Source organism: Bos taurus, chromosome 8 (genome assembly GCF_002263795.3).
Source record: "Bos taurus isolate L1 Dominette 01449 registration number 42190680 breed Hereford chromosome 8, ARS-UCD2.0, whole genome shotgun sequence".
In the NCBI taxonomy this organism is placed as follows: Eukaryota; Metazoa; Chordata; class Mammalia; order Artiodactyla; family Bovidae; genus Bos; species Bos taurus.
Genome location: NC_037335.1, coordinates 10137443 through 10160080, shown reverse-complemented (window position 1 = coordinate 10160080; position 22638 = coordinate 10137443). Strand labels below are relative to the sequence as shown.

At 35.3% G+C, this 22638-nt stretch overlaps 1 protein-coding gene across 2 annotated transcripts in view; it reads left to right on the top strand.

Moving 5' to 3' along the window:
- Window positions 1-19424, top strand: part of FZD3 (frizzled class receptor 3) — a 97884-nt gene extending 78460 nt beyond the window's left edge. Inside the window, exons 7-8 of one of the 2 annotated variants that reach the window (XM_024995500.2) lie at window positions 2253-2486; window positions 8660-19424. In XM_024995500.2, coding sequence (XP_024851268.1) covers window positions 2253-2486; window positions 8660-8873 — 448 coding nt within the window. In that variant the 3' untranslated portion in view covers window positions 8874-19424. The remainder of the gene's footprint in view (window positions 1-2252; window positions 2487-8659) is intronic. The other variant, NM_001192964.3, reaches the window with a different exon arrangement.
- The last annotated feature ends 3214 nt before the right edge of the window (window positions 19425-22638 follow it).

The following is a 22638-nucleotide window of genomic DNA, read 5'->3' as shown; positions in this document are numbered from 1 at the left end:
CCTCTGGGCCACACACAAGCCATTCTGTCACATAGCAATTCTGTTGTGTTAGAAACTCCAGATGGGGCTAAACTAAACCAATGCTGCCCTTTTGGGGACTCATCCCAGTTATTTGGGGGATCCTGACTGGGCCAGAATGCTTTTGAAACTGGTTAGTCCTCCCCAAAACCCTTCCATTTGGTTTTCTGGAACCATGGACTACCCACTTCCCTGACTCAGCTAAGTCACTGTGACCCTCCCAGCTGGGACTGTGCTCTAGGCTAGAGTCACTCCTCCAGAGTGTGAGCAGCCTACAGTCATTTCTAGCATTTGTCTGGTTGAGCCTTTGAGATATGACTAGAGAGTAACCATAATAATGGTTTCCAATCAGTTGAGCCCACTTAAATACTCCAAGCAGTGTTCTAAGCATTAAATCATTTAATCCTCTAGACAACCTTGTGAGGAAGATTGTCGTTTTACAGATCAGAACACAGAACCAAGGTTCAATAGCTAGTGAGTGGCAGAACTGAGATTCAAACCCAAGCAGTCTGATTCTAGCCTCTAGTCTTTGCTGTTAACCCCTCTGTTATACTGTGCTGTCGAAAGACTGGCTTCTAAAATTATGCCAGTCAAATTAGTGTTCTTTCTCTCAGTGAAGCCACATTTAAGATTGCTTATGCTAATAATTCTGACACTGGTTGAAATATTTTTAGAAATCTTGTTTTGGAGTTATCTGGGTCACATCACTTAATTTTTCTGGACCCCTGGTTTCTTATTTGTAAAACGAGGAGACAGACCTTCACCATTTGAAGGTAGATTAAATTTTTGAAATGACCAGAAGTCAGTTTGAACCAATTTTTAAAAATAAGTTTAGAAAATAAATTCAGCAGTCCAGAGCAACTTTGGATGTATGTACATGTGCACAGGGCCATTGATGACAGAAGAATAAATGTTGTAATAACTATGTTTGAGTTGTTCTTTCTTCTATCTAGTTTTTGAAACTCTCAGGATATATGTAAACATTATGTTTTATCATTACTTTATGATTCACTTTGAAACATTTAAGTTTGATCCCCAACTGTTGTTTTGCTGTACGACTTTTGAAAAGTTCTTTAATCCCTTGTGACCTCAGTTTCTTCATCTATAAAATGGGGATCACAATATTCACTCTTGATGGATATCTCCCCCATAGAAGTGTCTGTTTAGGAGTTAATCTCCATAATAAAAACATTATTAAAAAAGATTAGCAGAGAATATATGTAAAACGCCTGGCACTATGCAGGTATTCAACAAATACTAGTCGTCTTTGAGTCCTTCTACCCCAGCACTAAAAATAACAATGGCAATAACAGCAGCGATTCTTTTCTAATTTGAAAACTTAGAATATATGCACTTTGTCAATTTATGATCTAATCTTCACGTTGGAACTTTTTTAAAAATAATATTGTCTAATTTTAACTTTATGATTCTTATAGTCACTTATTTACCCAAACTGATACACTGACCTTTGCACCTGTTTAATTGGCTCTTTAATTACCATTTTGTTCATCAACGTAAACACCTATCTGCTTTTAGCCTTTTCATAGCAGTTAAAAACTTTAGCTCTGGACATAATTCATCCCCTTAATTATTTTTTTCCTAAGCCTTTAGTATGTCTGGGACTTCATGGTATGTTTGTTTAAATTAATTTTTCATACATTTTGTTGTAGTTACAGTCATTCATGTTTATTCAAGCACTAGACAACAGCTTCTGTCGTAAAATCAACTTGTAACCTAAAAACAACTGCTCTTACAAATTAAAAAAATGAGTCTATGCCATGATGGGGCCTCCACTACTTCTATAAACCATGCAAGAAAATAATATTTTTACTTTATAGTAGTACCTTTGCAATGTTTCAGTGACCTCGAGAATGATAAATTTCTTTAGCCGAAAGGGACTTTTTAAAAATGATGAAATTGTATGCCTTCATTTTATGAATGAGGAAAATTAAGAAAAGGGGATAGTGACTTGCCCAAGATCACATATTTATTGATAGAGTTGGAACTAAAATCCTGATTTCGTTATTCTAAGACGAACCTCTTTCCATCATACCAGTTTAGGAGACAGATTGACACAGATTTTTGTTTTAGTCTCTCTTCTCTCGACAGTGTTACCTTACATATGTCCTAAAGACATTGTTTGGAGAGCTTTTTTTCTGAAGAATAACATCAGTCTGTCAAAGTATTGTTTTTGGTCTGTAGGGTTATCTTACACTTGGTGTTTTGTTATCTAGGATAGTGAACGAGAGCCGACAGGTACTCCAGGAACCTGATTTTGCTCAGTCCCTCCTGAGGGATCCAAATACTCCTATAATAAGGAAATCAAGAGGAACTTCCACTCAAGGGACATCCACACATGCTTCTTCAACGCAGCTGGCCATGGTGGATGACCAGAGGAGCAAAGCAGGTAGTGTCCACAGCAAAGTGAGCAGCTACCACGGCAGCCTCCACAGGTCCCGGGACGGCAGGTGAGTTTTATCGGCAGCTTAGTTTATTTCGTGTGCTGAGTTAGAGTCACGTGGCATCTGAAGGAAGAGTAGCCAATTCTGAAACAGAAGTTGATCATGATTAACCTTCTGAACTTTGCTAGGTTTAATTGTCCCAGATTATGGTCAGACTTAATGCCAGAGGAGTTTAGACGTGATGCAGTGAGCAATGTGGAGTCATTGCTCATCAGAGAGAAGGCAGAGTAAAAGTGGTTATTTTAGTAAGATTAATTTAGCAAACAATTATGGAATACCTACTATGTCAGACATTGTGTGAGTCTCTGGGAATACAAAACTGATTTAGGTATGATCTTTGTTCTTAATAAGATCAAGAAAAATAGGGTAGTCAATATTTGTCTTGTAGTTGAAAGCATGGGGTCTAGAATAATAAGCCTCAGTTTCCTCATCTGTAAAATGGAAATAGTAATAATATCTGTCCCTTTAGCAATGTTGTAAAAAATAAATGAGGTAATATACCTAATTGCTCAGAACAGTGCCCATCTCAGTAAGTGCCTGTTATCAACTTTTATTATCAATATGATAAGGTAATAATTAAAGTAAAATGCAAATATAATGGTATAGTCCAGAGGTTGTCAAATTTTTCTATGAAGAGAAAAATAATATAATAAATATTGTATTATAAATGAAATAACATATAAATGACTTTAGGCTTTGTGGGTCACGTGGTCTTTGTTGCCACCATTCATTTCTGCTGTTAATACCATGAAAGCAGCCATAGACAGTATGCAGTCAAAATAGGAGTGGCTGTGTTCCAGAAAAACTGTTTACAAAAATAGGAAGGGGCCTGATTTGACCAGCAGGCCACAGTTGGCAGCCCCTGTTTGGTAGCATGGACAAGGGGGTGACTAAATCTGGTGGGGAGGAGGTGGGAGAGAGCTTCACAGAGAATGTCTGAGAGTGGGCAGGATGTGCTTTCTTGTTATACTGGATGGTAGAGACACTAGAATTAGAAACCTCTTAGGAGCTCTGCAGTAATTCAGTTAAGAGATGATGGAGGTTTATGAAAGAACAGTGACAGTGCCAAGAGAGTAATAGCTGATCTGAAAGATATTTAAAAAGAAGAAATGATAGGAGTTGGTGATGGCTTGAAAGCAGTTGGAGAGAAGGAATGTGCCAAAAGAAACTTTTTTTAAGATTTCTAAGCCTGGGAAACTGAAAGAATGAAAATTATGATGCCTGAAATTCTCTGTTCTGTGTCTCCGTGGCTGTCCTGTATCCTTCCAGGCTCATTCAAGCCTTTCTTTCAGTCTTCCCTGTCCTTGTCACGTAGGATGTGATTGCTAGACGTACTCTCTTTTTAGACCTTCTTGTTTGTCTTCTCAACTTGCTTTCTTTTGCCGTCTAACTTGGTCAGCTACTTGGGTTTTGAAAAGGAGCAGCCTTTCTTTAACTTTGACATGTTTTCTATCTTGTATCCACTTCTTTTTATTTTCCTTGCCAGATTTTTGAAATATTTTGAATATTTCCTTTCTACCAATCCCATCCTTCATTCCTTGTATTTCCGGTCTTTTTCACCTTCTTACCCAACTTCTAACATAACCAATGACCTGTTTTTAAACCACCATCTAAGATCCTTTCTCTTTCCTGCCTTTTCCTTTCATTCAGCACTCCTAAGTGGAAAGCATTCTTCTAGGTGCTAGGAACACAGAGATGGAAGACAAAGGAGTAGTAGGTATGATAAAATCATACACAGCATGCTTTGGGATTCCAGAGAAGAAAGCCTTTTAAGTCACTGTGGAAAGTCTCGTTCACAAACAAGGTGGTTCTGTAGTTTGACTAGGGTACAGAGGAGGCAGTGGGAAATCTCAGACAAGGAAACAGCACGTGCAGAGGCAAGGAGGACGAAGAGGCATTTAGGTAGCAGGGCCACCGTAGGAGATGAAACATGCTGAGGAGTTCGGGGGTTTTTCCCCCAGAGCAGTGAGAAACTATTAAAAGACTTTGAGCATTGGGGTGATAAAATCAGATTTGTGTTTTAGGAAGATCACTTTGACAACAGCATAGGAGAGGAGGTTGTACGTAAGCCCAGTTGGAAAGTTTCTAGAGTAAAATTAGAGCTCTTAACTTAAAACACTCATAGAAAGAGAGGAAACCAGAGAATCTTTAAGAATACCTGCCTCCATGAACTGCTAGCTCCAGTTGGCGCTAGTGGTAAAGAACCCACCTGCCAATGCAGGAGAGGTAAGAGACATGAGTTTGATCCCTGGGTTGAGAAGATTCCCTGGAAGAGGAAATGGCAACGCATTCTTGCCTGGAGAATCCCATGGACAGAGGAGCCTGTCATGGGGTCACAGAGAGTTGGACATGACTGACGTGATAGCATAGCATGGCTCCATGAACTGACTTTCAGCAGTATTTGATATTGGACATTATTAGCCTCATACTTTTCAATAGGGAATGAACAGTTATACTACAGCTCTTATGCATGTGGCATTCTGTGTATTAAGAGATATATAGAAGAAAGCTTAAGTATAATTTCTGCTTTCCAGGAGAATAGAACCTTACAGGAAAGGTAGGACATATACATAATAACCAATTAAAAATAGTTCAAGCTAGCATATAATTAAAACAGTGAGTATTAGAGTGTTACTGTCAGTGTTATAGAACTTCAAATGATCAGATTGGCCTCTCTGAAAGTATCTCAGAGGAGATAAATAGGGTGAGCAAATGGTAATACAAGTAATGAGTTCATATTGAGCAGAGAATTTCTGAAGGGAGTTAAATATAGGAGACTTTTAGTTTCTGTAATCTAAATGAAATTAAAGTTTAGGTAAGAAAGCTTATAATCTTTAATATAAGGTAGTGGTAATTAAAAAGCTGTGAGATGGAATTCCTTGAAGCTTAATAATGACATACCAAGAACAAGATCACCAGTCATCGTCACTTTAGTCTCAGTCGTGTCTGACTTTTTGCGACCCCATGGACTGTAGCATGCCAGGCTTCCCTGTCCATCACCAACTCCCAGAGCTTGCTCAAACTCATGTCCATTGAGTAGGTGATGCCATGCAACCATCTCATCCTCTGTCATCCCCTTCTAGGAGAAGAACATGACACAGTAATGAAAACAACACAATAAGAATAGCCTATTTCATGACAGGGTCCTGACCTACTCGACCAAGCAACTGCACGCGATTCAGAGAGGACAAGAATTAAAATACTCTTCGTTGTAAAAAAAAAAAAAAAAGAATAGCCTAGCATGTGATTCAGAGAAAACGCTTCTAAACACATGAAGGTCTCTGTGAAAGTTTAGTGTCATGGAAACTAGGGGACAGCGTATACCCTCCTGTGATGGCCTTTCTTATCTCTCTGCTTAATTAAAATCACTCTCATCCTTTAAGTTCTGCTTAATTCCCATACCATGGCAGCTCATTAATTGCTTTTTAAACATTCTTTGAGTGTGACCTATTTTCAGTACAGTTTTTTTTTCCTCAGCTAAGTTTGCAGTTTCTGGAGAATGTGAACTTGCTGACAGATATATGTATATCCCTTGACAGTATCTAGCCCTGTGTTGTTCTTTAGTTGCTAAGTCATGTCCAACTCTTTGCGACCCCATGGACTGTAGCCTGAGAGGCTCCTCTGTCTATGGGATTTCCCAGGCAAGAATACTGGAGTGGGTTGCCATTTCCTTCTCCAGAGAATCTTCCCAACCCGGGGATCGAACCCATGTCTCCTGCATTGGCAGGCAGATTTTTATCACTGAGCTATGAGGGAGGAAACAAATAAATCTGTCAAACAACTTTAGAAATAATTTGGGCATTCCGTCTCATGGATATTTCTTTCTGCATCAGTTTTTAAGTTTACACGTTAGCACTATATTTTGGCCATGGTTTTCTCATCATCTCATGTTATCTTGGCTGTGAGATTACACATATGCACACGTATCTGCTTCTCAGTACTCAATCTAGTCCAGATTCCTTGATGGATAATTACTGATCTCAGTGCTATGTAAAATAAAATAGACTTAGGTAAATATACCATACATATATATCAACTTCAAAGAATAATTGGTAGTTAGATGAGAGGATATAGAAAAGGAAATGGATGAGTAGCTGGGTGGAGTTTGAGAATAAGTGGTTAGTTTGGTAAGTGGGTGACATTTTACTGTGTAGTTGAGTCTTGATTATCCATGGGCAGGTGGTTCATATACTAGAATTTTGTGAATAACCATATATTTCACTTAAATAGACATAACTGAATTTTTTCTACGAAAAAGGTATTCTTTGAGTGTTATTCACTAAATTAAACTTAAAGATTTAGGTTTCAGTTTTAGAAAATGTAATTCATATTTTTAATTACTTTGATATCATCATATTTTGCTTTTTTTATTTGCCATATTTACATGAATTAGGTACTTATGAAGTCATCGAGAGGTGAAAGTTCTCCAAATTAGCTAGCAAGTCATAGAACAATTTTCAGTTTAGGGAAATAATTATTATGTAAAATAATTATTAACTAGAATAACATGCTTATTCTATTTTCATTATTTTAATTTGCAACATTGTAATTATTTAATCAAAACTTAAAAATCAAATTTAAAACCTTTATGTTCTGAATGTGAAGTCTTTTAATAAATAAAAATTAAATGCTCTTTTATCCATTAACTTGAGGAATTTAAAAAATATTCTAAAGGTAGTTTTTCATTCTTAAATTTTCTTTTTTGCTTTACTCAATCAGGAGAAGAAAGACATGCTTTCATTTTAAAAGGACTTAATTTTTAAACTTTGTGATCTAATGAAAACATTGTTTGATAAGCACTGCTATATAAGACTAGATCACTTCAGTAGTATATGAATAAGTCTTTAAAATCTTTAAATTTTACAAATGATTCATAATGAGTCATGAAATTTGTTATAATCATTAACTGAGGGGAATGATAAATTGGTATTTTCTGACAGCCAGTAGGTCTTCACCTGTTCATGACTAGTTCTTTTGATGACTTTAAGAAAGGAAAAACCTTCTACCTCCTTTTTATTTTTAGAAATACTACTAAAATTTAATATTAATTATATTTGGTTGTTTTCTTTGATTGTTGTTATTCTAAATTAAATACTTTTTACAAAACTGTGTATAGTTATACGGGGGCTTTCCCAGTGGCTCAGTGGTTAATAATCCACCTGCAATGCAGGTGCCACAGGAAACACAGGTTCAGTCCCTGGGTCAAGAAGATCCACTGGAGGAGGGCATGGCAACACTCCAGTATTCTTGCTTAGAGAATCCCATGGACAGAGCAGCCTGGAGGGCTACAGTCCATAGGGTCACACAAAGAGCTGGACATGACTGAGCGACTTAGCACACACACACATATAGTATGTATGACTGGGAGTTTTCTTAGCTTTAATGGGGACTCAGTGAATCAGAATTGCAACAAAAGAAAATTTTAACAGGTCCCCGTGCTGCCTTTCAAGATAAATAGAATGATGGAGAGGACAGCCTGTGATGAGCAATGGAGCCCAGTTGACACACTCAAAAACTGCATCTTGGGGAAGGGAAAAGGAGAGAATTTGCTTCTGAGGGAACATGGGTTACAAAGTGTTAGGAGGTTATTGTGTTTAAGTCGATGTAGCTTTTATGAACTAGCGTCCTGACAGCCTCAAGCCCTAATGAAAAGTAAGACCATTTACATTTAATTGAGCTATTAACTGGGCTCTCTGGAAGGAAGCTGTCCACACTTGGCATCATCATTGCTTGCCAACTCCCTCACTTTTTTAAGGTTCCACTAATTTCCTCTAGTTTCATATGCTCCCTTTTCCACTCCCAGGGTTGTAGTGAAATTGGAGTTTGCTGTACCATGACTATCACCATTCTTCTAGATTGCCTTGGACAACGCCATATTTCTTCTGTTCTTGTTCTTCCTCTCCTGGGACCCACCTCACAACCCAAAACTTATTTGAATGAGAAAAGTATCCTTACTTAGCGTAGTTCTAGATCAGTTGGCTCTGCTTAACTTCAGCTTCTGTCTCTTTTTGCAAGGCAGCTCTTAATTCTGAGCCTAATTAGTAGATTTTTTCTCCCTTTTGTTTGGCCACTTAAATAATTCAACAATGTAAATCATGAAATTATTTTGTAAATCAGTGTTATTTTCATGAAAAACTTTAGTGATATTTTCTAGTGTGTTCTGTTACCTCCCACATTAGGTACACTCCCTGCAGTTACAGAGGAATGGAGGAGAGACTACCTCATGGCAGCATGTCACGACTTACAGATCACTCCAGGCACAGTAGTTCCCATCGGCTCAATGAACAGTCACGACATAGCAGCATCAGAGATCTCAGTAATAATCCTATGACTCACATCACACATGGTACCAGCATGAATCGGGTTATTGAAGAAGATGGAACCAGTGCTTAAATCGTCCTAAGGTGGAAATTTTGTGCTGTTTAAAAAGCAGATTTTATTCTTTGCCTTTGCATGACTGATTGCTATAACTCAGTTATGATGCTTTCAGTCAGGTGCAGATGGTGTCCATTGAAAAGTAAATTTTTGCTTTTTATATTGCATCAAACTTGGAACCTCAAGGCATCCAAAATGCTAAGAATGATATCATCACATAAATAATTCTTATTTCTAGGTTATGAAGAAATAATTATTTGTCTGGTAAGCATTTTTATAAACCCACTTGTTTTATATTTGGAAAAATCCTAAAATGTATGATGACTGCTTTATAGTGAACTTTCATATAATATCAACTGGTTGTGAGGTAACATTCTGGTAGTTCTATTAATAAAACAAAATTTCAGAATTAAAGAAATTTTCTATGCAAGGTTTATTTCTCAGATGAATAGTAGGACTTTGTAGTTTTCTTTCCACTAAGTGAAAAAGAACTGTGTTTTTAAACTATAGGAGAATTTGATAAATCAGCAAGGGAATTTTAGCTAATAGAATATAAAGTCAACTGAAGAATCTGATTAGTCTACTGAAGACTCTTTTGAAATTCTGTCAAAATAGTCTTTATGCAGAGAAATACAGGAGTAGGATTAGCAACAAAGTAAAAGCGGAGATGGGCATTTTTTTCTCAGTAATTGTGCTGTTTTTATTACTTTTGTAAATATTACTTTTACTGGCTGTGTTTTTATATTGGTAACTTATCCATATGCATGACGGAAAATTTTTACTTTTAGCCATTTTTTCCCATGTAGTAGTATTGATTTGTAGAGAACTTCATGTTCAGATATGTTCTATGGGAGCATGTAATAAGATAAGCATCACATACTGTAAGCCTTTTTGTAGTAACCATAGTTACAAAACAGCAAAGTGTTTCCTCTGTATCTGTTATTGTGTTTTTTGCAGTGAAATGTAATCTTGCCAAAGCCGCCAGATGTTGGTATCCAGGCCCCTCGCATTGCCCAGTAGCCAATAAGCCGCAGCTTTTGCCCCACACCTTTATCTTCAGGTTCTGGGTCATTCTTGTTTACAGCTGAAATATATGTATAACCCGAGTCCACAGTGGTGATTAATTTGGGATATTTGAAATTCATTGTAGCTTAATGAAGCATGATTAGTCCTGCTGTGAAGTTATCTTTTAACTTTAAAAATATCAATTCAAAAATCTTTGACATTTTGTCTTGTAATATTTAAATAACTTATAGTAAAAATTTTAAACTTTATTAGGCATGATAATGATCGGAAGGGAAAGAAAAATTCTGGAAAGTGCTGGATGTGTTATATAGACAAGCATATTTAAACAAGCCATCCTCAACCCTGACTACAGATAAGAATCACTCGGGCAATGCCCAACACCTTCTTCTCATTGAGATGAGGACTGGTAGTTTTATAAAAAGCTTCCCCAGTGATTCTAATCTGCCGCAGGCCTGACTGCAGGCTGTTTGAAACTAACTTGCTCCTGCTGATAATGTGATGGCATCATATTATATCATGTGAAAACCTAGCTGCACTCAATGTTAGGCTTTTATATCTATTACCTGATTGATTACAACTGGAATTCTGGACCCCACTCCTAAAAATTAGTACTCAGTAAGTCAAAGGTGATGGTAGGACTTTAAAAATCTGTCATCATAAAAATATTAATATCATAGGTGATTCTTATACAGATATCCAAGAATCAGACTTTAAAAATATTCTAGACTCCAGAGAGATCTGGCTTTGCCATGTGCTAGTTTTTGACCTTTTACAAGTTAATTTCTCTGAGCCTCAGTTCCCTTGTTTTTGAATGAAGATAGAAAATAAATACCTACCTCACAAAGTTGTCAATAGGTATCAGATGAAAAATCATATGAAAGCTGAAAGCTCTGAAAACTTTAGTGTTATGAACTAGAAGGGATTAAGATTACTGAGGACTTAAGATATTTGTCTGAGGGCTACCATAGTACAGTCTTTGATATGTGTTTGAATTCATGTGGACTTTTTCCTCTCCTTTTTTAAAACAAAATGTACCAAGAAATTTGGTGTTGGAAAAGCTTTCATCAGGCACAGAAGTCAGTTTTCTGATAATAATTTGTTTGCCTGTCATGTTTTTTTCTTTCAAAGTACATATTTCTTAATATTTATTACTAATTCTTCATGAGATATGTGAACATTTGGCTCAAATGCTTTACTTTTTCCTCCATCCTCATTGTCTTTTTCCTTGAAACTGGAGTTAATACTCAGGACAAGTAGAATCTGAATTCCCTCACATCTGACAGTAGACCTTTACTCTGAAGATCAAATTGGTAACAACTCATTTATAAATAAATCAGTAGTTCATGAGGCTTTTGTCTGAGAATTTCTCCTGAGAACAGCATGAAAGACCAAAACAAACATTCAGACACAAAAATAAGTTAACATAGAAGGTACCAGTTTGAGCTCAAAGATGCTGTCGTTCATTGCCATCTGCATTATATCATCAATTGCCAAAATGTTAATTGGTTTCTTTGTGGGCCAAGTATAGACAGTTAAGTGAACATCAATATGAAAAGCTTAACCCTGTGCTTCCTGATTTTTAAATATTCATTTGTATCTTCTCTATTAAACTGTTGATATATGTGTAAATGCTTTATTGGCCTTTCAGTTACTTTCACTGCTTCACAGAATTTACTTAATATTGTTAATCTGTCATTTTAAATAACAGTATTTAGTTTGGGTTGTGTTATTTATCAAACTAGTGCTCTGAATTAAGACTTTTTTCATTAAAGAGACAATCGAAGAACTACAGCAAAATAACAGTTTCAAGTCTCAACTAGCTTAAACCAACTTGAACAAGTCCGGACAGCTTTCTTACCATATGTTTAATTTGTGTTGTGATTGGCAGATGATAATGTTTAGTATTTTATTTTTTCAGTTGACAACTGATAAAATAATAGTTCTCTCTAAAATGTTAACATATAACCAAAAAGTTTTTGAAAAGTACTCTGATTTCAGCAATATTGTATTGAATTTTTTCAGTGATTAAAGCAAACAATTCAAAACAATATTAAGCTCAAAACAATAATTAGTTTCAAAGAACAGTTAATAACTCAGCAACTAGAAGAGGGCATGGTAGGTTTTCAATTAAAATATTTAAATAAATGAATGTTATGCAACTCACTTTAGTCATGATAGTCTCAGTTCAAAGAAATTTGAAGAGTCTAAATTTGAGCTAAGTGAAATGAGTCTCTGCTTTACCGGAATAATATGTGGCAAGTAATAATCAATGAGGGATTTCCCTGGTGGCTCAGATGGTAAAGCGTCTGTCTACAATGCAGGAGACCCGGGTTCGATCCCTGGGTTGGGAAGATCCCTGGAGAAGGAAATGGCAATCCACTCCAGTACTATTGCCTGGAAAATCCCATGGACAGAGAAGCCTGGTAGGCTACAGTCCATGGGGTCGCAAAGAGTCGGACACGACTGAGCGACATGGCTATATAATAATCAATGAATTGCACCAAATAAAGTTTATTTCTCCTAGAGTAACAGTGCATATTACTATTTTAATTAAATATATATACAAACTTACGCTAACACTTTATATTAATTTTAGAAGATGAACAGCAGTTTTTAGAAGTAAGTAGGTTCTTGTTGGTTTAATGTGAAATTAGATCTTTGTATACTAGTTGGGTGAATGAATATTCAAGTAAACCTTTATTAATAATGATTTTCTTTTTCTAAAACTGTTTCTTGGAGCAGATTTAAGAAAATTCTAAGAATCTCTTCAAATGAGGAAAATTAACTACATTTTAACCTACCTCATTAGTTTCTTTGTGATAATAGCTGGAAATAACTGAAGTTGTAACTTTATTGGTGTGGACTATATCCCCATGAAATAAAAGGAACTACTTAAAAATTTTTGATAAAATAGTGGATCATTGGCTGGAGCTTAGAAAATGTTAACATACCAAATTTTCACTATGATGATATTTATATTCCTTTTGACATGCCAAAGGTATGTTTATATATTATCATACTTGGATGACTAACATAGTCTAGTGTAATGAAAATTGCCCTGGGCTTGGAATTCAAAAGACCCATAATAATGATGTAAACTGAACAGGTCGTTTAATTTCTCTTTGTCTCAATTTCTTTGATGTAAAATGAGGATAAGGTAATTTGGGGCTTTGAGACCTGCTCTACAGGACATTGTGAGGATCAAATGAGCTAACAAGAATTATAGTGCTCTTTAAAAAACACTGATAGAAAAAAAAAACAAAAAAACACTGATAGTATTTGTTTTTGTTAGAATTTGGGGGTTACAGAAAGCAAGCATAATGGTATTGAGCAGTAAAAACAGAACAGGCAGTTAGGCCAGTATTCATTTGACACAGTCTTCAAATCAGCAATCCAATTGACCCTTTAAAATGAGATTCTTTTTCGAGAACGACTGTGCCCTTAGATTGTATTTGGCCCTTTATTAAATGTTATACCAGAATATGCTCCGAAAATTTATATGGTTGAATTTATAGGTCACTTTCAACAGAAATTTGGGGATATCCATTATATGTCTGCTTTGATATGGAATGATATAACTACATTAGTTTTGCAAGAAAAATATAAAGAGAAGTAGGCCCTGTTACTTTTTCTCCTTTGAGGCCTTTCATATGCCTAATTACTTCCAATTAGGAACACTTCTTTTTTATTAGTGATTACTGTAACTTATTGGTTTTCATCATGGCAAAACTTTAAATTTTAAGTGATACTATTATATTTGTATATGTAATTTTTTAACCTGCATAAAGTAAGGGTTTCTCCATTCTTTTCCACACATAAACACACAAAAGGGCATTTTTATAGAACCTAGAGGTACAAAGGAACTCACGATTCTTTTAAACTACTTTTATGCCTTTTTACAACTGAGTAAAGAAAGGTGTTTAATTCAGCTATGTTTCTTAGTAGCTGTATGATTTTATACATTATTCTTGTGTCATTTTTATGTTTTTTATGAAAAAATTATGTTGACATCTCTTCATATTTTAATTCACTTCAATTCTGTTTTGCTCCAATGATATGATTTTTGAGAAAGGAATGGGAAAACTAAGCAACCTTTACCTCCATCTTATTGTAATTACTCTCCTGGATTTTTTCCTAATTTAAATTCTGTACTTCCTTAATAGCCAAATTGATAGGATTATAATAATTTCTCTCAAGATCTGAAGTCTTCTGGGAAAGAGAATATTAAGGTTTATCCAGAACCAGCCATTTTTGTAGACATTCCTATTTGGTTGATTTATAAAGATTTAATACAGTAAGTTAATAAGCATATTTCTTATTCTGTGATCTCTAATTAGAAAGTAACATTTTTGTTGCCATAAAGTTAAAAAAAAGTAAATTTTCACTTACATTTTAGTCAAATCCCATGCCAGTACATTACCTCCTATAAAAGAGAGTAGTTCAGTCTATTTAAATGTATTAAGAATGGTTTCCTTTGGAATTTTTTTTGTTTTTAATAATCACTTTTCTCAGGAAATCTGTTATGTCCTTTCTTGGACATTTTCACTGGTGTGATAGCATTGTTTATAATTCTTTTTTATCATTTCATTGGTCACTGTCAGCAGTTTTTCCTGATCAAGAGAAGCAAGTATTTACCTTAGAGTAATTCAGATCTTGAAAATTCAGTGTTTTGTTATTTTCATAATTATTGTTCATTAATAACATTAATTTTTATTAGAGTGATTTTTTTCCAAGCTTTTTATCATATTTCCTGCAGTACGGTGAGCTATATTTTTATTATAGCCCTGGGATTTTTGTTACGTAAGTCAGCTTGTTTGTATTGCTGACTTGCAAATATTACTTTAATTGTGTTGACATGCTATTGACATAAAAGAAAGAACTTTGGAGCTTAATAGTTTTTTTTTTCTAAATTGGCAGATTTTTTGAATGCTTAGTAAAAATACATTATGTTAGTTTTTAAATCTGACAGAACTTTGTGTCAGAGGTCTGATTTGTAGTGTTGCATCTGTTTTCAATGAGCTGTGGAACTTTGCAATTTTATCTCTTGGGACCTCAGTTTAACCATCTGTAAATGAAAGAAAAAGGGGATTAGACCAGGTCGTGTCTCAGATTCCACCTGTCTCTGGTTTGGTTATCCCTTGACTATTTTATAATCATTATCTTATTCTCGTTATTCCTCCCATGAACGCTATATACTAGATCAGCCTGCAATGTTAATGCAAGTTGCACTTAAATTGATAGGATTCAGCTATGTTGCTGATTTTGTTTTTCAGTCTTGATTTTAGGTAATTTTAAAGGAGGAAAAAATTATATTACAGATTGTAAAAGTAAAAAAAAGGTTACAAATAATCGACATGACCTTTTTTCCTCCCAAAGGAAATATCTCCTAAGGAACCAATATAAGCACCTTAAAACTGATGTACAGAAAAAAATAACATCTAAAATTTTTGTGGTCTTTGTTCTCTTAAATATGAGCATAGCTACTTAGGCTAAACTTTTAAACAAAATGTATTAAGATAAAATTAGTAAACAAAGCATATAACAGTTATATGGCCCATATAACTAATTAAAAAGCTATTAGGTTTGCTGACATGAAAATATTTATAAAATATAAAAATAATTGAGGATTGGATTGAAATTTGTCTGTTCAGTAATTACCCGTAAGCTGAAACCTTAGATTCTTTGCATAACTACAGTTGCCAGATTGCCACGAGCAAGTGAATATCCTGCTTTAAAATATCCTTAGAGATAAATGTGGTTTCTTTGTTTTATTTTTTTCAGCTCTGCAGAAGATGTTTCTGTAAAGCCTCCTTCTGTAATAAAATGTAGAGATTCTATTACTTCCGTCTCTCGACAGAGTTCTCTTGTAGATTTATTGATAATTACATTGTCTGAGAACCAGGCCATAGAGGTTCCTGTTACACTTAAAGATCATTGTCTTTGTTCTAATTGTCTTCCTTAACTCCTATCAATCTCTTGAATCCTTGGTCTGTAAATTTACAATCTAGGTACTGGGTTTGGTGTCTGGTGGGTAGAAAAGAAAAATGGAAATTGATACAGGAAGGTGCACTGGTTTCTGATGTAATTTGTTTGGCTGTACTTGATTCCTGTCTTTGGTCAGTTCACTGGTTCAGGCAGCTCTCCTGACATCCAAAAGTTCAGTTAGATGCCCAGCGTCTCTCACTCACATATTGCTATATTACAGTGTTACATTAACCACCTGTTAAGAACTACCACCACGACTTTCTTTTCAGTTCTCTGACTCTGTGTGTTTTGCTATTATGTTTGTTAAACCTTGAGTCTGAGGTCTAAACATTTCATTGAGTACTTTCTGGGTTTTGATAATAGGATATTCTATAAGGTAAAACAGATAATCCTAGGGTGGTTTAATTTATATTTATCCATCCACCATTTTTCTGTTTTTCTAACTGACCCCTCCTCAGTTTTGAAAATTAAGTTTATAAATATCTTCCGTCTCTCCTTTAGCCCTGCCTCAGATAATTTTTCTTTGAACTACTCTTGTTGGCAGAAAGGTTTAATATGGAATAATTCTGTGTTTCTGAGACAAGATCAACACAGTAGTTCTTTACATTGAGCTGAGGTGAACATGTATTTGAAATTGTTGCAGTTTCTTTACATGTGAACTTAAAATTAATTTTTTTAATCATGAAAAGGACTCTCTGATTTGAAAACATTAGTTTGGAAGTTCTCTTGTTATCAGGTGCTATTTCTACCTTAGCTGTGAATTATCATAATAAATCTGAATTCTTTATCATTCATCTTTTTAAAAAAGTTAATGCCTCTCGAATGATCCCATTTCACAAATCTTTTTTTTCCACAAATCTTTAATACCAACTTCAAACAACTTCTCTGTTTTTATTTTCAAATGCCAGACTCTGTTTTTAAGTTTTATTTTTTCATTGAAGTTTAAACATATTACATATGTGAAGGAGTGACTGCAGTTTAAACATTTACTTTGGCATGATAAAGAGAGCTACGCCATCCATAATCGCTTTCTCCCATTACCAGAAAGAAAAATTCATTTGACACTTAAAAGCTGTTAAATTGTCTTATTTTTATTTGAAAGAGCTATGGAAGCTGTTTCTTCTCATTTAAACTTTTTAAGAAAATGCCAACTTTGCTGTGTTTTAATCTGATAGTGAATTGGGATTATTTATATAAGTATATATGTCTACAGTTTATAATAGTGAAGTGAAAAGTGAAGTCGCTCAGTCGTGTCCAACTCTTTGCGACCCCATGGATGGTAGCCGACCAGGCTCCTCCATCCATGGAATTTTCTAGGCAAGAGTACTGGAGTGGGTTGCCATTTCCTTCTCCAGGGGATCTTCCCAACCCAGGGATCGAACCCGGGTCTCCTGAATTGCGTGCAGACGCTTTACTGTCTGAGCCACCAGGGAATCCCACAGTATCATAGTTAATAGTTACTTCACTGTCTGTAATATACGATACCTGAAGCTCACATTTATTTAATGTGAGTGGGTTTTGGGTTTTTTTTGAGCCCCTTTTTTTGTTTTGTTTTTTATTTTCTTAGTGTTGTACATTATTATATATGTTAGGTTATCATGGTCATCTCAGTAGAAAGCTCTTGAGTAGATGGTTTTTTTGTTTTTGAGAATCAGCCCAAGGAGATTCATATTATGTGGCCATAGCTGGGTAATATTATTCTGAGCTATGTGAAGTTGCTGGTTTTGTTGCTCAAATGTTAGCAGTTTCATAATACATATTCAAGAAACAACCAAACAAAAGATCTTTTCGAAGAGCTATTTCAACTTCCCAATTCAACTCTTTTAACCAACCTACCAGAGGCTTTATAAAGATTCAAACTGCAGATAACCAGAGGCCTATCAAGAAAATTCTGCTTTGTTTTGCTGTTAAATTGCCCAGTTTTCAAAGGTATTTAAGCAAAATGACTTCAGTAATTGAAGCAAATATCTTTGGGGAATGCTTAAGTTACGTAAGTTTTTTCATTAAATCTGTGTATAGTTTTTCAGCTTTCATTCACTGAGATATTGTCATTTATCAAAGGATTAGTCTGTAAATATCATTTGAAGGCAAAATAACTACCCCCTGCCAATATCTAATATGGACTCAATTTTGCCAGCTATAGAATTTTGTCTTCTTAGTATGCATTCTAAAATAATAATATTATGTTATGTAGCCAATAGATTTGCCTAAACATGCCGTTTTAAAGATTTTCTTTATACCTGTGTTTCAAGTTATAAGAATTAAAATGTATGAGTATAAAAAAGGATATAAAAATGATAAGCTCCTACTTAGGAAATCCCCAATTTTAAATAGAACTGTGTTTTGAAAGGTTGTGGATTGGGTTGTTCCAAAGTCAGACTACATCTCCTCGTGTATATAATATTATAAATAATAAGGGTAGCAGATAGCCAAAAAGAGGTGACCTAATGCTCTCCAAAATTAACCTAGGGGTCTTGGTTTGGAATAAAGTGTTCGTGACTATAGCCCTTTCTCCTGTTTTAAAAAAACAAATCATTGTTATTAGCACAGATGACTATCAATTAGAATAAATATTTAGCTTTTAAACAAAAGTGGAAATAGTTCAATCAGTGTTGGTGAAACTATTTTGAGACAAGAGATTTCATTTAGATAACTTAAGTTGGGAATCTGTTCCTCTTTCGAAGAGCCTGTGTGATGACTGAAAGTGCTGTGTGTTTTCAGTGACCTTGAGGAAGGGAGCCAGTCATTTCTTCTTAAGGGTTGTAAGAAGTAGGGGCCTTGCTGATCTCATGCTTTTCAGTTCAAAAACTGTGTCCAGAACATCTTAGATCTCCTTCACCCACAGTGTTCAAAGGCTGTCTGTATTTCAGGCTCAGTCTACCCTACCTTCAGCTGAGCCTGTCTTCCAGCTCTGTTCCCTCATACTAAATTTACAGGTGAGCGTTCTCCATTCTTAGTTTGTTTTTTTTTAAAGTCTTTACTCATTTTACTGTTATGAGAAATGACCACCACCTTCTCCTTTTCTCAAGAAATATAAAGGTAGAAGAGATATTCCTTTTCCATTATTTTTAAAAGCTATTGTTTTTGGACTGCTGGCACTTGGCAGTTTAGTTTTCAGACCCTAATCTGAATTAAGTTGATGGAGGTGACCCTAAAATTGATCTAAAGTTTTAATCTTGCTTTATCATATAAGCATCTGGTTGGAAACTGTGCTGATGAAGATTTGTATTTTGTGGCATTGGTTCTTCATGTTTCTTTTTTATGTATTTAAAATAGATCATTAATTTCCAAACAAGTGGAGAATTTACTGTTGTTGAGCTATGTAGAGGGCAAGTGTGCTTGATTAGAGCATGAACTGTACTTTCACATTAGCTGATGTGCTTTGCACTCTGCTCTTGTAGATTTATTTTGTTTACAGTAGACTGATGTCAAGTTTTTGTAAATGTTTTTTACTTAGCACTTTAACTGTGAGTGTACAAACTGATTTTAAATGTAGTGGTTGTATATTTTGGTTATAAATTGGAAATTTGTAATAAAAATTAAATGATTTGTTCTCTATTTTGTCATCAGTACCTGATTGAGTGTAATTTTCTACATCATCTATACTGCTATTTTTAAATTAGGTTTCATACTTTATGTTTTTCTAATTACTAATTTTTTCATTCACAATAGCATAGACTCCACAGTAATCTGGAGTATAGATACATCATTCTGTATCATATCTCTGGAATATAGATACATCGTTCTGAATGCTATCCTATCTCTATTCATTATTATATCCCCATGCATACCACTACCAGGTACATAACAGGAGAAAAATGTGAACGCATTAAAGTACCTATATCAATTTCCCCAATAGGAAGTCCTACCCATGTAAGCAAATTTTTTTTTTTCCATACACAGGACAGCCGATTAAGACTTAAACTGGTACTAGAGTGTTTTTTGCCGAGATCACGCATTCTTTAGTTGGAAGGAACCTTAGAAATCATAAGGTTCAACTTCCAACCCAGTACCAACATCCTCCAAAACCAGCTTTTATAAGCCTCTGCTTGAATGATTTCAGTAAAAGGAAGCTTACTACTCTAAGGCCTTGCATTCCATTTTGAAGTCAGCCGACAACCAAAATGAGCAAAGTGAGCAAGGAAATTAACACTCTCCTAAAGTCTTCATAAAGGAGCTGCTGGCATCTTCATTTCAGCCCCATGAGACCCACGTCAGACTTCTAACTTACAGAAGGTGATAAGTTGCTTAAGTGTTGCTTAAGCCCATAAATTTAGGGTAATTTATTAGAGTAGCAGTAGAAAACTAAAATATTCAGCCTCACACTTGCACATCTGCAAAGCGTGGGCAATGAACAAGCGAGGAGTGGAAAATGGGCCAAGGAATCCATTAAAGACCAGAAACATTGCACAGAACTGGCCTGTTGCCATGAAACAGACTGTTGAGGTGGCTTGGAGAAGTTGGAGGTACTGAGATTAATAAGAGCAATCAGTCTCTGGTGCCCTTCTTCCAATATTATCCTTCAGTTTTTTTCACCATTATTGTCCAGTTTTCTTTTTATTCCCACTTCTTTATCTTCTCCTCCATCCCAGTTTTCTTTTTATTCCCACTTCTTTATCTTCTCCTCCATCGTACTTTCCTCCTTTTTAAAACAATGCTCTTTATTTTTCTCTGCTAATCAAGTGTATGTTTTTATCAACCTCACACTCCCACTAGCATACCCACCCCATTTGTTGGAAGGAGATAAGGAGCAGAATATGAGAGGAGCCTTGAGAGAAGGTTGAGATTTTCCAGCATGCCAAGACTTAAAAAGGTAAGGAACTTAGCTTTACCGCCTGGTCTCTGAGTACTCCAGTGCAGCACATGAATTCACAAATGAGGGTTATATACAAATCCATTTATTAGAAAAAAAATCAAAACTAAGCAGGCACTCAAAAGTATTTTGAAAATAATAAAAAATTTTTGCTAAGGTACTGATTAGTGACTGTCTTCTATTTTGCTGCTGAAAAATTATGTTGAGCCCTTTTCACTACCTGTTAGCTCAAAATTAAGGCCGCCTTAAGGAGCCAAGGGAAGGTTTTCATCAACTTCAAGTAACATTAGATGAGCTGCTGAACAATAGTAAATACAATAGAAGCATCTAAATACTTAAATGAATCAATGAAGCATGTACATTTTTATTTTAAGAATTGTTTGGCACCAGATTTTTTAGGAAAGTGTTTGCTGAGTATGATGACTAAGATCCATGCACTAATATCTATGTACAAGCTTCTGATTGCCCACATGTCCTGCTGGCTACAAGGGCAGAAAGGACATTGCTCTCTGGCAACAGATTGGGCTTTGGTGGAGCCAGTTTACGGGCATTATTGGTAATAATCCCAAGGGCACAGGTATTACCTCAGTCATCAATTTAATAGATGCCAAATGAACCCTTAGCACAAAGACAAGGAGAGAAGTCTCTTTCATTTCCAATGTGATGATAAGCATTTCTGAAAATTCCGAAAATTGTGTGGGCCATATGACTGTCAGAAATTGGCTTGTTTCTAGAGCCATTGCAGCAGCACTAAAATTGATGAGCAAATACAGAGGAGAACAAAGTCATTTAACCTGGAAGTCCTTTTGTTCCTCTCTCCTGTCTTAATCATTGTTAGGAATACTTTTGCAGAAGCATGACATATTTAATTAGAGGCTTGTTTTTGTTGTCACAGTTTTAGTTGTTTTTCCAGAACCAAAGGTTATGTTCATATTGTTTTTCTTGTCTGTTGATGAAAGTAATTTTAGAAAATGATTTTTCAAGTCTCCGTGACTGTTCATTAGCATTCATTCATTTATTCAGCAATCATACATTTGTTTACCTACTCCTTATCAGGTAGTGAATAAGACCCTAGAAATTCAAAGAAGAAAATGTCATGATTTATACTCCTGCAAAATTCACACTCTAGTAAGGAGATAAGCTTGTAGACACCTGAGTACTATAATGGTGGTGTGTTCAAAGTGTTATTTGAGCACAAATGTGGAAGTAGTTACTTCTGCCATGAAGACTGGGTGTTCAGAGAACTATTAGAATAAGAAAGATCCAATCGATAGAAATTTATTAATCACCTAATAATTGCTGAGGTTATGGTAGGGAACAAATAGACAGTTGTCCTGTTGTAGTTCTATAATTGAAATTTTGAGTCTAAAGAGAGGAAGCAGACAATAAGTAAAGACAATAACAGATTAGTTTCAGATAGTAATAAGTGTTATGAGATACAACTAAGCGTCCTGTAGGGAAAGGCTTAAGGGTCTTGATTAAACAATACAGATTTTATTCAAAGTGCAAAGGTGTGCCATTGAAGCATTTTAATTAAGGGGTTAACATGACTAATTTTCCTTTTTAAAAAATTCTGCTGGCTCTATGAAAATGGATTATGAAAATCAAGAATGCACACAGGGAAACCAATAAAAAAGCAATTGCATTAGTACAGGTTAGAGATAATAATGACTAGGACTCAGGTGGCAGTTGTAGAGATGGACAGGAAAGGGAAAATTCAGGATGTCTTGAAAGTAGAGTCAGTACCACACACTTAGAAAATGAACTCTTGGTTGCCAGAAGGAAGGGATAATTAAGGACTTTGGGAATGTCATGCACACATTGCTATATTTTAAATGGATAACCAACAGGGACCTGCTGTATACAGCATGGAACTCTGCTCAATGTTATGTACTGGTCTGGATGGGAGGGGGTTGGGAGGAGGATGGATACATGTATATGTATGACTGAGTCCCTTCA